We start from the raw sequence: 15,587 nt of genomic DNA, 5'->3' as shown, positions 1-15,587 counted from the left end.
GGCCACTTGCTAAGGCACACAGGCCCCAGGCGGTTGCTGGGACAGTCTTGTTGCCAGCGAGGCAAAGGAACACGAGTTAAGAGACCACACATACTGCTGTGACCTGGTGGTCAGAGCCCAACTGAAGTTCAGGGCAGATGACCCCCCATGCCCTGCGCCCCTGCAGGCATTTCTGTGCAATGTAACGGATAGGTAGTGCCCTCAGCAAAAGGTCAATTCAGCAGAAGTGCAAAGATACCCCAGAATCCGTGAAGCCTGGTGACCATCGCCTCCCACCGTGGACCTTGGCCCAAAGCACTGGCCTACACCCTGCTCGCCCCGACCCCTCACGCCCACCCACAGTGGGTTTCCCAAGATCCGAGCCCCAGGTCTGTGCCCCCAGCCCTGCAGTCAGGCCTCCCCTCGGCCTACTGCAGAGTTAAAACAATCCGGGCACAGATACAACCCAAAGGCAGACTAAGGCCCGACAAGGTTGGCTCTGACCTGCTGGGGGCCTTGCCCAGGTCAGGGGCCCACGGGTCTTCCCAGGGGTGAAAGACGAGCCCGTCAGCATCCGTGTGAGTCACTCAAGAGTTTATGGTTTCATCTGGCCCAATAATACATCCCTGGGGGCCTCAAACCATCTTTTCAAAAATCACCAGGCATGTAAATTTGAATGTTCCCCACCCCCAGGCCGTTCTGCGACCCCTTGGTCCCTGCCAAGGGCTCCAGGGGTGCAGAGTCTTCCTGTGGTGGCTCTGCTTCTCCAGGGACTGTGGTTCTGATGCGAATGACTGGCGTTTGGCCCAGGGGCCTCTGCGCGCTGCTGTCACATTACTGCACAGCATGAGTTCTGCTTCCGGGCCTTGAAAGAAACAAACAGGAGCTGGAGAGGATGGAGGCCGCCAGCAGCCCCACCAGGGCACACGCGGCGGGGGGACCCCGTGGGGCTCCAGGAATCGGACTGCTGAGCCGGCTGGAGGACCTGGGGGCACCTCAGAGAGGCGGGCCTCCGTCGGTGAGGGGGAGGGAGAGCGAGGCCGTGTGAGGCAGCCTGAGTGTCTGACTTTGGCCCAGTCTGTGTCCCCAGGTGCTATCGGACAACACGTGTGGAGGTGGTACCGAGAATGTCTTCAGAGGACCGGATAGATCCCCTCTCTTGCCCCCAGACTCCACAGGCCAGGCCCCTCCCAAGCTCACAGGAAAGCCCATGTGTAAACTCAGCCCCACCGCCGTCCAGACAGCAAAGCACCTCTGTTGCAGGGAGACAACGGAGGCAAAAGAGCCTCTTTGAGAAGACTGAGCACCGATATGCTCTGCGAGTGGCGGGACCAGGAGCTGAGCAGACCCACCCTCCTGCGGCGCCTGATGAGCCTGCCTGACGCTGCTGCCAGGCCTCGGCCACCTCCTGTGCTCTCCCCACACGTCACTGAACGTCCCGAAGGCTCATGCGGTAGAGCCCGAGTGAGGGGTGCCCAGAGCCAGGGCCGGTGCTCACCGTTTTATAGAAGGCTTTAGACTGTGTCCCCAGCACTTCAGACTTGGACACCAGGTCATCTAGTTTCTCCCCCCGCTCCAGCAGAGACTCCATGGTGTTGTGCTGCAGGGTCAGAGAAGAGAACACTCTGATGTTCACAGAGCAGGTGGACGTGAGTCCCTCCTGAAGCTCAACCACGGGGAGTGCGTCTCCCTTGGGCTCCTCCCTACCATGCGTCAGCCGTGTCCCAGACTTACGGATGGAACAGGACCTAGTGACTGTCCCACGGGGTGCCCACAGCACAGGCTGAGACAAGCACGCTCCAGAAGTCACTTATACCCGCCCTCACACACATGTATTCCCACCAGACAGACTGCGCCTCACCTTCCTGAAGGGACCTGTGTTTACATGTGAGCACTCAGGGAGCGGCCGCACCCACAGACCTGATCTCGGGGTGAAGGAACGAGGCCCTCACAAGAGCCCCCTGCCCTGGGGCCACCAGGAAGTGGCCAGCTCGCTTCCAGCCCAGATGGCCATTGCTGGAGCGGCCACAGGGCCCCCGGAGACCTCTTCAACGGGAGCGGCAGGAACCCAGGCACACGAGCATGAAACACGCAGACCCAAGAATGAGCAATGATGTGCTTCATCTCTACGTGCAGCTGAACAGCTTAGGTTCTCACCACGGAAGTTAACCAGATGAAGACACGGAAGGGAAGAATGGCAGGACCAGAGACACGATTTTTGTAGCCAGAATAGGGCCGGGGCTCGGTTAGAAGCCATGGGGGAGCAGGCGGTACAGGATGCACACACCTCAAGACTGCCATGTCTTGCTTTCCTTCCTGAGCCTCAGAACCACATTACCTGAAGCGTGGTCCCAAACACTTGGGTCCTGCCCAGACCCGAGTCCAGCCCCAGGGGACACCTGTGTGCACAAAAGCTGAGCTGGTGTTGGCAGGAGTTTTATGTCTGGGCAGGGTTTTCCCCGGGCACCTTTTCTGGGCTTTTGCATCCACTCAGTCAGGGATCATGAGCCTCTGGGCATTGGTGGCCTAAGCATGGCGCTGCACTGGGGTCAGGGGTATAGAGATAAGGACGAGGGAAAAGCCCCCATTCATGACAGCTCACATGCTAGTCAAGGAGACGCACGAACAAGTAGTGACCACGCGGTGGCATCCTGGAGGCCTGTGCACAGGGGCACCAGCAGGGATGCCAGGCAGGAAAGGGAGGCCATGAGACCGTGGGGCCGTGCCAGGGAGCCTACAGGTGGCCCCACAGCTGTCCTGAGACGGGCTGAGGAGCTACGAGCAGAGGGTGACATAGCGATGGTCACTGTCTGCTGGACAGACTAGTGGCAGGCAGGAAGCGAGGGACCAGGTGTGAGGCAGAGGCCACAAGACCAAACTTGAAGTGAAAACAGATGCCTCAAGAGCCGAAGGCAGATCAAAGCTTAAAAAAACAAAAAGACAAACAAAAAAAGTGTAGGGAGAAGCTGAAGCTAAGGTTACAAACCAGGAGGTCTCAGGCAGGATGCAAATTCCTGGTCTCCTGGCTGGGGCCTGACGACCCTACATCTGTCTTTAGTCAGCACTGGTAGCTGTCCCCACAGCCCACACCCCGTAAGGGAGGCACCTGCTGGGCTTGGAGACAAAGTACCGAAGGCACCAGCACAGGGAAGGAGAGCCACAGAACTCAGGCCATCACAACCAGTAACTGCCAGAGGGGGGGGGGGGGGGGGGGGGGGGGGACCACACTGGTGCTCCACATGGACCCCTCACAACAGGCAGGAGGGCTAGGCCTGGCCTTGCCTAAGCCAGTCTGGCTTCGAGGCCTTGGATGCACAGGGAGAGGCAGGCAAACACCCCCTTCAGAAAAGAGCTTGGGGAGGCACCTGGGATGCTCAGTTGGTGAAGCGTCAGACTTCAGCTCAGGTCATGATCTCGCGGTTCGTGGGTTTGAGCCTCATATCAGGCTCCATGCTAATAGCTCGGAGCCTGGATCCTGCTTCGGATGCTGTGTCTCCCTCTCTCTCTGCCCCTCCCCCACTTGTGCTCTACCTCTCTCTCTCTCTCCCCCTCTCAAAAAAAAATATTAGGAAAAAAAAAAAAAAAAAAAAAAAGAAAGAAAAGCGCTTGGACTAGGACTCCCAACAAGCCTTGATGGTGTGCACGGTGGCCACCAGGCTTTCTGCCCCCAGCTTTGGGACATGCTGGCCCCCGCTCTGCTTACCAGAATGATTTTGGTCTCATCCAGCTCAGCCTGCACCTTACTCATGGGGTCAGCTTCTCGGGGGTTCTAGGGGAAGAGCCAAGAATAACATCAGGACCATTTGGAAACAAAGCTCAACCCAACTGAGCTAGAAACACTTTCCCAAGTTAAAAACCCTCAGGCTGCTTAAACACAGGACAGAGAAATGGAAGCCTGCTGTGGGGCTCAGGTTCCAGGTCTTAACGTGGGCCCCTGGATGTTTCAGAGGGATGTCAACACCAAGGCTGCCTGGAGTCACCTACAGCCACGGCCATCAGGGCTGCCGGCTTTCCTGTGCCACACGGCCTCTCCTCGGGGCGATTAGACACCCTACCTGGTATCGACTGAGGTGGCCATCTAGGGCCGTGTAGTGAATTGTAGCAGGGGATCCGACTGGCCACTCTATCCTGTCCACCTGCTTGGAGAATTCGTCTAGTACCTGCAAGACAGAAGAGTGCATCAGCACCATCACAGCTACAGGGCTTCAATGGACAGCCTCACCCAAGAGAGGCTGGCAGGCCTGGGAGGAGGGAAGAGGAGGACAGCTAGTGGCCAGGGGCACATTGAAGCTCGAATTATAAGTATTCTGGTAATTAAATACGAACTGTACCCAGCCTGAGATGAACCTCATCTGGAGAATGATAAAAGCATCTGAATTTTAAAGATTTCTGCTTTGACGTGGCCATAAAAATTCTAGAAGAAAAGGTACTGGCCCTCTTTTTCCAAAACAGTTCTTCAAAAGGGAACTGGATCCTTCCGATTTAAGTGACCACCAGATTTCACAGGCTTGTAAGTGCACTGTGCTGTGGGAGGCTAGGGGCCAGAGCCCGTAAACAGGGGTTTACGGTAAGTGTTGCTTAAAGGACTGATGGACACACAGGCGCTGGACCCATGTGGGGAAGGAGCGCCCATCACTGCAGCACGGGCAGAAGCACGGAGGTGGGAGGGCCCACTGTGTGCAGGGACAACCTGACGGAGGGGAGGCAGCCACAGAGCAGGGCACAGAGTCCAGTGTGGCTCAGAGGAGCCACAATCACCATTGCTGAGGGCAGAGGCAGGAAGAGAGTGGCCAGAGGACTGGCAGGGGCAAGAACACAGCCAGAGCTGGCCCTAGAGCCCATCCCAGGAGTAGGCTGTGATGCTGAGGCAGACAGGGTGAGTCAAGGTGGCACTTGGGGACATGAGCCCAGACATGGGAGGGATGACAGACAGAAATCAGTGCCAGGGAAAGAACTGGGAAGGGATGCCAGACTGTCTCTTGGTTTAGGGCCAAGAAAAAACGGCTGAAAATGGGTTGATTAGGGACACACTACTTCATCCCCTGTAACTCGGGCACTGACCCCACTTGTCGATCCGAGCCCAGTCCAGCCACACTGCAAACTCACCTTCTCCAGCAAGGTAAAGGCCACCCGGGACGGATATTCACTGTCAGCAATGACCACCCCTGCAAGGCTGTCGTTTCGCACGTAGACGTGGCACAGATATTCTGAGGAGAAGTCAGACACGCATGTGGTAACTTGAGGCCCTTAGACGTTTTCAGCCCTGATCATCAAAGCATCACAATGCTGAGCCCTTGCCTTCTGGATCAATGAAGCTTGCACGAACAGTGCATAACGGAGCTCTGCAACCAGCATGACCCAATGTCTGCTTTAGGACGAGCCGAGGCCCAGGGGCCCAGTGTGCAAAGCCAGGGGAGCAGAAAACATCCCAGGCAACACGGTCCCAGGTGTGTTTCTAAGTTCCATCCTGAGCTCTAGATCAGGCCTGCCCGCAACTCAGGGAACTGCATGTCTCAGGCTCCATTCTGTTTCCAAGCTAAAGAGACCCTGGAAGAGACAAATAGCCTCCAATTTCTTAAAAAAATCCCAATGCGCTTGCCTGGGGCGCTCAGTCAATTGAGTGTCAGACTTCGGCTCAGGTCATGATCTCACAGCTTGTGGGTTTGAGCCCCACGTCCGGCTGTGTGCTGACAGCTTAGAGCCTGGGGACTGCTTCAGATTCTGTGTCTCCCTCTGCCTATCCCCTGCTCTCCCTCTCGCTCTTAAAATAAATAAACTTAAAAAAAAAGAGAGGCACCTGGGTGGCTCAGTCGGTTAAGCATCTGACTTCAGTTCAGGTCATAATCTCGCGGTTTGTGGGTTCAATCCCCCTGTTGGGCTCTGTGCTGATAGCTCAGAGCCTGGAGCCTGCTTCGGACCCTGTGTCTCCCTCTCTCTCTGCCCCTCTCACACTCGTGCACGCGCTCTCTTGCTGTCTCTCAAAAATAAATATAAAAAAAAATTTAAACATTCCTATAAAAGTGTCCTCGAATCAGGAAATCACCTCTCGGGGCCTCAGGTTCCTCATTACGGGAATCCTGGCCTGTTGTGTTCTGTGCTGGACTAGAGGGCGTAAGGGAGGGAGAGGAGAGGGGAGGACAGTGGAGAGAAGGTCCATCTACAAAAACATGAGTCCCTACTGCCTATGGATTCCTGTGCCAAAGCCATCAAGTTATCCAAAGGTACAGTCTGTACAAGAGCTTCTGCAAAACATTCATTAACTAGCATATGAATTTTTGTCATTTTACAAAGGATTCGAAGACGATGTAGCTAACCACACCCCACAGTAAAAGGGATGTGAGGGCAACAGCTGACAAATAAGAAGCTTCTTGTCTTTAAGACGCTCAAGCACCGGACCCTGGCACAAACAAACAAAAACAACAAAAGGGGAGAAGGTGAGATCGTGAGCTCTGCAATCAAGAAAGGGCAGAGATAGGGGCGCCTGGGTGGCGCAGTCGGTTAAGCGTCTGACTTCAGCCAGGTCACGATCTCACGGTCCGTGAGTTCGAGCCCCGCGTCAGGCTCTGGGCTGATGGCTCGGAGCCTGGAGCCTGTTTCCGATTCTGTGTCTCCCTCTCTCTCTGCCCCTCCCCCGTTCATGCTCGGTCTCTCTCTGTCCCAAAAATAAATTAAAAAAAAAATGTTGAAAAAAAAAAATTAAAAAAAAAAAAAAAAAAAAAAAGAAAGGGCAGAGATAAAGGAGAGCGGGGTGGGGGACAGGACCATCACCGACACTCTCCAGGCTTTGTCTGCACTCCCAGACAAACGCGAACCGAAAGGTTCAAACGCGAACCGAAATGTATGCATCCGCAGAACTGGAGACGCTGGACCAGTGCAGATGGAACATTTCTAAGAAAACTGGGAAGGCAGACATGGCCTGAGGAAACCAGACTATTTCCATGTTCACGATCCAATTTCACTCCTGCGTCGTGAAAGGTACCAGGATCTCATGCAGAACAGACGCACCACCAGGATGGTGACCGGGCCTCCAGGTCACAAGACCAGGGCAGCACCGTGCGACGGGCGTCTCTGCCCAGTGAGGTTCACGTGATGTGTCTATACGACACGTCTGTCTTTCCTGATCGGTCTGTACAACATATGCCTCTACGATAAAAGCCTGAAGACTCTCACGGGAAACCTGAATTGTGAACAAGTAAAAATACTGGCCAAGAGAAAAACAGGATGAGTTTTCGGATTCCTGGTCCAAAACCTAAAGAGCACAGGACGTGGTATTACCTCAACAGGGCTGGTTGCAAATCCTTTTTTGAGATGTGTCCAGCTCTGGAGGGAAAGAGAAGGATTCAGGAAGGCCGTGTACAGCTCCAAGAGTCAGACCCTCACCTGAAGCAGGTGTGAGCTACAGGGGCACACTGACTTGGGCGGCTCAGATGGCAGCAGTGGGCTCAGCATCGTGTGCAAGCAGAAGGAAGAGGAGGGAAGAAGGGCAGGCCGGCAGTGTGCAGAGAGCCACGGGCTGCCTGAGGCGTGATGGGGTGCACACCAGGGAGGGGGCGGTCCTCTTACCTTGTTCTTTGACTGAAGCTCTGCTGCCCTTGGCCGAGCGCTCCACGATCAGCTGACTCGTGAAGGTCATGAACTCCTGAACACTAAGAAACATAACACAGATTACCTCCTCCTGTCACCTTGTCACTGGCACAATGGAAGGTGACCTCTGAGCTTGGACACTAAGGAGCTAGTGTTTCTTGGCTTCACTCGTTGCCTTCCGGGCCTCGGCGACAAGCGATAAACGTGGTTTTGTTACTAATTGCCCTGACCATTCACACCACACCTGCTGCTCCTAGCGCGCCAGACAACCCACTTCCAGACCTCTAGGGCACCTACTGCAGGCTTCCAGGATGCTGATGCTGTGGTCAGCAGAGGCCCTCGGACACAGGGAGAAGCAGGAGGCAGCAGACACGCAACCAGGTGGGCTGCCGCACACGCCAGACATTGAGGCAGGATGCACACACGCCGTGGACACGGCCGAGGGCACAGAACCCGGCCTAGGGTGCGCTGGCTCATCTGAGGTACGTCATCTAGGCTACTCGGAGACAATGGCTTGGCCGAGACCAGGAAATGATTTGTACCAGGGCCGTCGGACAGAGAGATGCGGCCGGAATGGAAGAATCACAGGTGACAACAGTGCAGCCAGAGGGACAGGGGCCAACAGGAAGCCTGTGACTGGGACTGCCATGCAGGGGGCCATGTGGCATGAGGATCTCCGACCCTGCGGTGGATGTCCTCGGCTGGGACCCCAGCTCCACCATGTGCGAGATGTGTGACCTCCAAGCAAGTTACCTGCGGCACTGTGCCTCAACTAGGAAATCCAGATTCGCTATGATGGTCACACGAGTGCAAAGCACCATGCCTGGCGCACAGCAGCACTTGCTCCATCACCCTGAGAGAGTGATAGGATGGAAACAATCCCACAGAAAAGACGTCTCCAAACAAGGAAGTCCTTGCAATAAAACCAACCAGAGACAGAGCTCATAGCAGGACTGTCACCAGACAGAGGAGAAGTTACACTCTCGCAAAAGTCTGCACAGAGAGGCAGAAAAACAGGGGAACCATCTGAAGGTTTCACAACCTGGGGTCTGGTCATCGTGAGGCAGGAAGGATGGGAAAAAGCTAGATCATCCACTGCCTTAAGAGGATGTGCCTAGAGTGCTGCAGCTGTGCTCGCCACCAGAAACCGGTCCAGGAGCCCTCACCAGTGAGGTCACAGTCCCACACTGAAATCTCTGAGGACCCTCCGTAGACAAGGGCCGGGAGAAAGAAAAGGAACTACTTGGCCAAGCTGGCACCGAACATCACAGACAAGCAGAGAATGGAGACCACGGTAAAGGAAACCGAGTATCAAGAAGGTGCTTCACTAAGGACCCAAAACAAGCCGAACATTTTACAAAACAACAACAGAAACGGTTTTAGATTCTGCCAGCAAAGCCCTCTCATCAGGAACAGGAACTGTTGAATTCCGAGTCCAGACAATAGCGTCCACTAGCCCCCGGGGCCGTGTGGCCACAGACATGGACCCTGGAGGGTCCTTCCCCTTCTGTGCCTGAGTCACCCAGCCCGCCCACGATGGGCTGCAAGTGTCTGCTGTGTCTTCAACACAGTTTCCTGCTACTAAAGCGTCCAGAAACAGGAGAAGCCTATAGGCCTACACATCCCACGCTTCCTTCCAAATCCTCAGCACAGACCCTTTGGCCCCATCAGGGCTCCACTGGAAGCAGCACACAGTGAGTCCTGGCTGGTTTCTCCAGGCCTCAGTGGCTCCGTTGACAAAACGGAGTACGCAGATTATACCAATAACCTTCCCACGGAATCGCTGGGAAAGCCCATCAGATAGCCTAAGCGGCTCCCAAGGTGTGGCGCCCAAGCTGCCTAGGTTGGAATACAGACCTCTGGGAACCTGGGAATCTGCACTTTTTCCAAGGCCCCTGATAATTTTACAACGACAAGAATACGTAAAACAGCGAGCACGGGAATAATGTTCTAGAATAGCATAAGTCTTTTATCCAGCGAAACGAAGATGATTCCTCGAAGGCACAGTCCCCAGACCGAGAAAGAGGCCATCGTCGCGCTCCTCCCAAGGAGGCCGGGCCCCGCCGCCCACCCCCGCCCTCCGGGCCTCCCCCCGTCCTCCCCCGCCCCCCAGGCCTCCCCCCTCCCACCCCGCCCCCTTGGCCTCCCCGCCCGGGCCGCTCACCTGGACCTCTGGAAGAAGCTGAAGGAGGACACGTCGTACGCGGCTTTGAGCAGCACCGCCTTGGGCTCGCCTTTGTACAGGACGCTGAGGCTGTACAGCTTCATGGCGCCGCGCCCTCGGACCGCCCGCCCGGCCGCGGGACCGGCTCGCACCGAGCAGCGCGGCCGCCGCCCCCGACGACCGCCGCCGGCTGCTGACGGGTCCGACGCCGGCTTCCCCGCCTGGCGCAGGGTTCGCTTCCGGTTCCGGCCGGGTGCCACCGCCCCAGGCCCGGCGGAGGGATTTCGTGCCCCGGATGCAGATAGGCACGGCCGGAAACACGAAGGCTGAAGGATGAGGGCGCAGGCAGGCGGCGCGGGGCAGGCAGGCGGCGCGGGGCAGGCGCAAGCGCAGAACTTCTGCCCCGCCCCCTCCGGCCTGTGTAGGGCCACCCTCTCTCCCTGTGGGGGTGTCCCGCCCTCTCCCTGTGGGCGTGCCCTGTCCGCTCCCGGGCCGCCCTGTCCCTCGTGGGCCTCCCCTTATCTCATGAAGTGTCGTGTCCCCTCCAGCTTGTCCTTTCAGTCCTGGGTGTCCTGAGTCCTCCGATACACAGGCCCTCTCTCCCTCCCTCCCAGACTGTGCTGAGCCTTCCTGGGCAGCTCCTGGGAACGGCACCCGCAGCCAGTGCTCTGTGGACCCTAGAAAGGACTGTGATTTACGGGAGGACTGCCTTCCTGTCAGTGTGTAAATCCAACCTCCTTTCGAGTGAAGGGCAGGAAAGTTTTCTTCTGGAGGCTCCTGCAGGGATGTGAAGGCACGCCTCTCATTTCAGAGGATTGGTTCTGAACACGTCCTTGTCACGTTTTCCTCCTGCCCCTGGTCACACAGGACCCGTCACCACAAACCTGCAGGGCAACGTGCTCCTCGGGCCTGCCCACTCTCTGTCTGGGCACTGATATAGGCGGCAGACCGCTGACAGAGAGGAAACGTCAAAACAGCAGAAAATCCGCCCCACACTTAGGGAGCAGCAGTGTGGTGCAGTGACTTAGAAGACCTCGTTTTGCTTGAGTTGTCGACATAACGCTTTGTGGATGGGTGGGGATGGGTGAGGCGCGGTTCCACGAGGGTGCCACATCGGCCAGTTTCTTGTTTATTAAATGGTATTTTGTAATCAGCATCTTGCAGGCCACCTAAAAGGCCCTTGGTCTTTGGAAGCTGATGGCAAACTTACATCATCGCTACGCTACAAGCAGCTGGGTCTGAGATGATGGGACAGAGACGGCACTTGTGACAAAGCGACAGCATCACTCTACACATGCTCAGCAGTATTCATGTTGTGGTTGGATGCTGGGGGATTTTCCTAGGTGTCAGGGGCCATCCTGTGCAGCGTAGGTAGCATGTTGGGCCTCGGACCCACTAGAGATTGGTAGCACTCCATCCATCACTTGGCAACCCCAAATGTCTCCAGCCATTGGCAAATGTGCCCTGGCAAGCAGTGGAGAAGGCTGTCTCTGTGTCTAAAGGAAGGTCTCACCACCTGCCCCTCACTCAGCACCTTCCTCACTGGCTCTCTTCCCTATGCAGATCGTGGAAGGGGCTCTTCCCCATCCCCCCGTCTGGGTACAAAATGCCAAGGACAGACATTGGCCAACACCAGGCCAGTCACCTGCTGATGCGGGCACACGACAGTCTCAAGATGCTGTGCTGACACTGTGGTCCTCTAGGGGGCACAGCTGTTTCTGAAGAAAACCCTGGCTCCCCTTTTCTTTGACGCTGAAAGTTGTTCAAGAGGACCAGGAGGACAGTTCTTGGTTGGCACAGGCTTACATGTATTCACTTGACACATAACAGCAGGTGTCCCACAGCTGGCCTCACACCAAGTGCTCTCCGTGCACTCCCTTGTTCTATCCTCACGAAACAGAGGAAGACGTTACTATCGCCTTGCAGACACAGAATGACTTGGGTTAAGGAAATCTCTAGGCACATGTCAACACTAAACACACAACAAACACAGCCCGGCCCCTCTCTCCCCAGGAAGCCTGGCTCCCAAGCCCCCCAACCTCATCATCTGTCTCACTGAAAAGCAAGCCCACCTTCCACTGCGTCAACCCCAGCTGTCACCCAACTTGGATTCAGCCCGGCTCTGCCACCAAACCCTTAACCTCTCTGAGTCTCTCTCTTGTTTTCATTTGTAAAACTGGGAACATATCCCTTTCCATAGGTATGTTGCTGGGAATGGCAAGGTTTATATGACAAACTCTAGCCACAGATGTTTAACGAGTGACAACCTTGATGGTTATGTGTATTGTTATCACTTATGACAAACAGGAGTGACTATCATGGGTTCAAGGCATCCTGCAGACTGTAGGATGCAGAGATTTGCCAGGCAGAAATCTGAGTGAGGTCATTAGATTGGAGAATACTATTGTATCTGTTTTAATTCCCTGATTTTGATCATTGTGGTTGTGTAAGAGAATTCTTGGTTTGGGGGAAAATACACACAAGTTCTTAGGGTAAAGGGACATCATGTCTGCACTTTAGTCTTGAAAGGTTCAGTATATATATTTATATATGTATATGTATATATATGAAGGGTAAAGCACACAAAGTAAATTTAAGGAGTCAGGATGAAGGTATCCAGGAATTCTTTGTACTGCTCTGTAAATCTAAAACCTCGGGGATAGATACAGGGAAGGGACGCTGATGTCCCTGAGCACCTGCAGGGAGTAAAGCTCTCTGAAGTCCAGACTCTCCCTCATGCACTGGGCCCTAGAGGAAGAGCTCCCTGCAAACAGAACTGGAGCAATGTGCCCATGGCAAGAGGCCAGGGCCTGAGTTCCTGCTGGGCAGGCAGGTGCCCACCCACCTTCCCATAAGTTACCCGGTTTAGCTGCACAGTGGAACCCCCACGAAGCTGGATAAAAGCCACCAGGCACATGATCCTGGCCAGGCAGCAGCCTTGGCCTCCGGACCGCCTTGTCCGGGCTGTCTTCACTGTGCATGTAAGGTGAGCCTCTGCAGCCCACACAGGAAAGGAGCCCTGAAGGTGCCACAGGTGTGATCAGGCCGCCTATGGCCTTCAGGGTGTGTCACTCCTAAATGTGCCAACTGACGACCATTTTGAGCCAGTGGCACTTGAGAGACAGCAGATGCAAGCCCACTGTCCCCTCCTTTTTACTCTTCTAAGTGGGAGACTAACCCACGTGAAAGGTGCCCCCTCTGTATCAGGAGGGGGACAGGCCCCCTTAGAACTGCCCCCCTTGCAGGGGCTTCCCAGGAGCTCTATTTGTACCTGGAGACACCCCTCCCCAGCTCAGGGGCCAGGAATGGGTGTGTAGCCCACGCTGGACACATGGCCATTTAGGCTGGGGGCTCGACCTCCTGAGGATGGCGCCCTGACCACCGTGAGGCCTCCCTGTGCGGAATGTAGAAGAAAATCTGTAATAAGGAAAGGGGGAGGGGGAGCCCTGCAAGAGGGGAGTGTGGGCCCCACAGCAGCCTGGTCTGCAGGACTCCCAAGTGCAAAAAGCAGAATGGGAGTCATCACAAAGGAAACGTCATGAGGTAGAATCTGAAAGCTGGGGTGAGGTTGATGCTGACCCCAACCTCCTGAGGGGCCCCTGAGACCCTATCCCGGCCCACCGCCCCCGCTGAGTCCCTCCTGAACCCCACCCTCTAGCCCTGGCCCCCACTGAAGCCCCATTCCATTTAGCCCTCCAGAGGCCCCATGTGAGTCCCTCACTGAGCTCCTAGAACCCCCTTTTGGGTGGTGCACCAAGACCTCAAGTCCTGTCCCACAGTCCCCCTGAGCCCCTCCTGACTACCAGGCCCAGCCCTCCTCACCAGACCTGGCTCTTGGCTCCCCCCCGCTGCCCCCACTGCTACCCACCCTCCCTGCTCCCGCTGGGCACCCTTGAGCCCCCCAGCTCGCCTCCTCCCTGAGCAACCCTCTGAGTGCTACCACAAGCTCTCCCCCCCCCCCCCCCCGTTGAGCACCCCTCCCCTGAGGCCCCCATTAGCGTGTCCCCCAGCCCCCCACCCCCAGGGAGCAACTCCTCCCCCAGAGTCCCCCTCTGACTGCCTTTCAGCCCTCCCCCCACGCTGAGCACCCCCCAGCCCCCTCTGAACCGCCCCCCAGCCCTTCCACTGTGACACGTGGGCGCCCAGCCAATCAATACAAGTCCATCCGTGTTTCCTCAGCAATTGGCTTGCAGATGGCCACGTGACCCAGGCCTCAGCCAATCAGTGCAGGCCTTCCAGGGGTAGGCCGTCCAATCAGAACAAAGCCCATGACTGAGACCCTCAGGAGAAGGCCTGGGGTTTGTAGAAAGTCCGAGAGCCCAGAGCAGTTTCTAAGCAAACTTACGGTTGAGCTTGGAAGAGAAATGCGCGTGCGTGTGACAGAGAGCAGCAGGAGCCCGCGAACAAGCGGGCAGGTCCTGCCCCTTTGCACCCCATCCCTCAACCTCCCCAGCCTCAGTGACTTCATTTGAAAGTGGCAATGATGTCAGCCCTGCCTGCTGTCCCCAGGTCGGCTCCCCAGATGGCACACTGAACACAGCAATGCTTTGTGCATAGCACACGTTTTAACCGGTAGTAGTGAAATAATTACCCTTCTAATAAATACATCGCTTTTCTTTCGCAATAAATCTAGCAGGAAATGGGTGAGATCTGATGAGGAAAACGACCTCCTGAAGGGCACAGAGTGGACCTGGAGCCCGCTGTGTTTCCGAACGAGGAGCCTCCCCTTGGGGACAGAGATGTCTCCTCTCTAAAATGAGTCCCTGGATCCACAAACTCAGCGCATTGTTTTATGATGTAGCATGAGTAGATTCGAAGGTTTGTGCTCAATTTGAAAGGGCTGTGAAATGTAGGGCAAAGGGATACTTGCCCTACCGGACGTCGAGAGATTCAAGTTACAGCAGCCAGGAGAGCCTCGTGCGGGGAGCATGATGACCTGTGTTAGGGCGAGTGAGACGGGAAGATAGAGGTCTGGCGGCAGCAAAAGGGAAACTGGGGAGGAGCGGGCACCTGGGAGGACTCTTCCGGGAGGATTGCCCGCGGGGAGGACTTTCTTGGGGAGGATAGTGCGCCAGGGAGGACTCTCGGAGAGGAGTATGCTCCTGGGAGGACTCTCCTGGGAAGGAGCGGGCGCCGGAGAGGACTCTCTCTGGGGAGGAGCAGCCACCAGGGAGGAGCCGGCAACGGGGAGAACTCTCTCAGGGGAGGATTGGGCGCCGGGGAGGAGTGGCCACCCGGGAGTACTCTCTCAGGGAGGAATGGGCGCCAGGAGCCTGAGGTCCCAGAAACGTCCGAGTGTAGGCTTCTATCAATTGTTTCTTTTGGGCGGGTCCCAGGGTCACACTGGCGTGCCTGGCTTGGATCATATATTAAATTAGCCAACTCCCCACTTCATTTCTCAAGAAATATTCAAAATGCCTGCAAGGGGTAGGAAACTGCAACACTATTTCTTTTCTAGACACACAGGTCAGGTAAGGACAAAGGGCTGCTCTCTGCCCAAGGGCAATCAGCACCAGAGACTTAACCCTTCCTCTGCCGGGATGTTGTGACCACGGACCACAGACGGATTGCCAGGTGGGCGGACTGACAGAGCTGAGGCCACATCAGGCAGGGTCCCCAGAGCCACTTTTACATTCAGACAATTTGTTACTGGCACAGAAAAAAGCACCCCAAGATGCCACTCCCCATTCTTGTCCTGTGCACTAGAAAGGACAACATCCAAACTAAAGGGAACAGGTGTCTGCACCTCAAGTCATGGCATCTCCCCTGCGGGCCATGCTAGCTAGACAGCAGCCACACCTGAAGGACATGGGCAGAAAGCCTCACGTCTCAGAACGAGAGACTGGGGGAAACCCTCCTG

At 56.0% G+C, this 15,587-nt stretch overlaps 1 protein-coding gene across 1 annotated transcript; it reads right to left on the bottom strand.

The window, feature by feature from the left end:
* Positions 1-556: 556 nt before the first annotated feature.
* YKT6 (YKT6 v-SNARE homolog) lies at positions 557-9,964 on the bottom strand. The gene is made up of 7 exons (XM_049641170.1): positions 9,728-9,964; positions 7,543-7,625; positions 5,086-5,186; positions 4,035-4,139; positions 3,683-3,748; positions 1,478-1,579; positions 557-844 (listed from the first exon to the last, which is right to left on the bottom strand). The coding sequence occupies exons 1-7, from the start codon at positions 9,829-9,831 to the stop codon at positions 809-811; spliced, it is 597 nt and encodes a 198-aa protein (XP_049497127.1). The 5' UTR covers positions 9,832-9,964; the 3' UTR covers positions 557-808.
* Positions 9,965-15,587: the final 5,623 nt, after the last annotated feature.

Source organism: Panthera uncia, chromosome A2 (genome assembly GCF_023721935.1).
Source record: "Panthera uncia isolate 11264 chromosome A2, Puncia_PCG_1.0, whole genome shotgun sequence".
In the NCBI taxonomy this organism is placed as follows: domain Eukaryota; kingdom Metazoa; phylum Chordata; class Mammalia; order Carnivora; family Felidae; genus Panthera; species Panthera uncia.
This window is presented reverse-complemented; position numbering and strand designations above follow the sequence as displayed.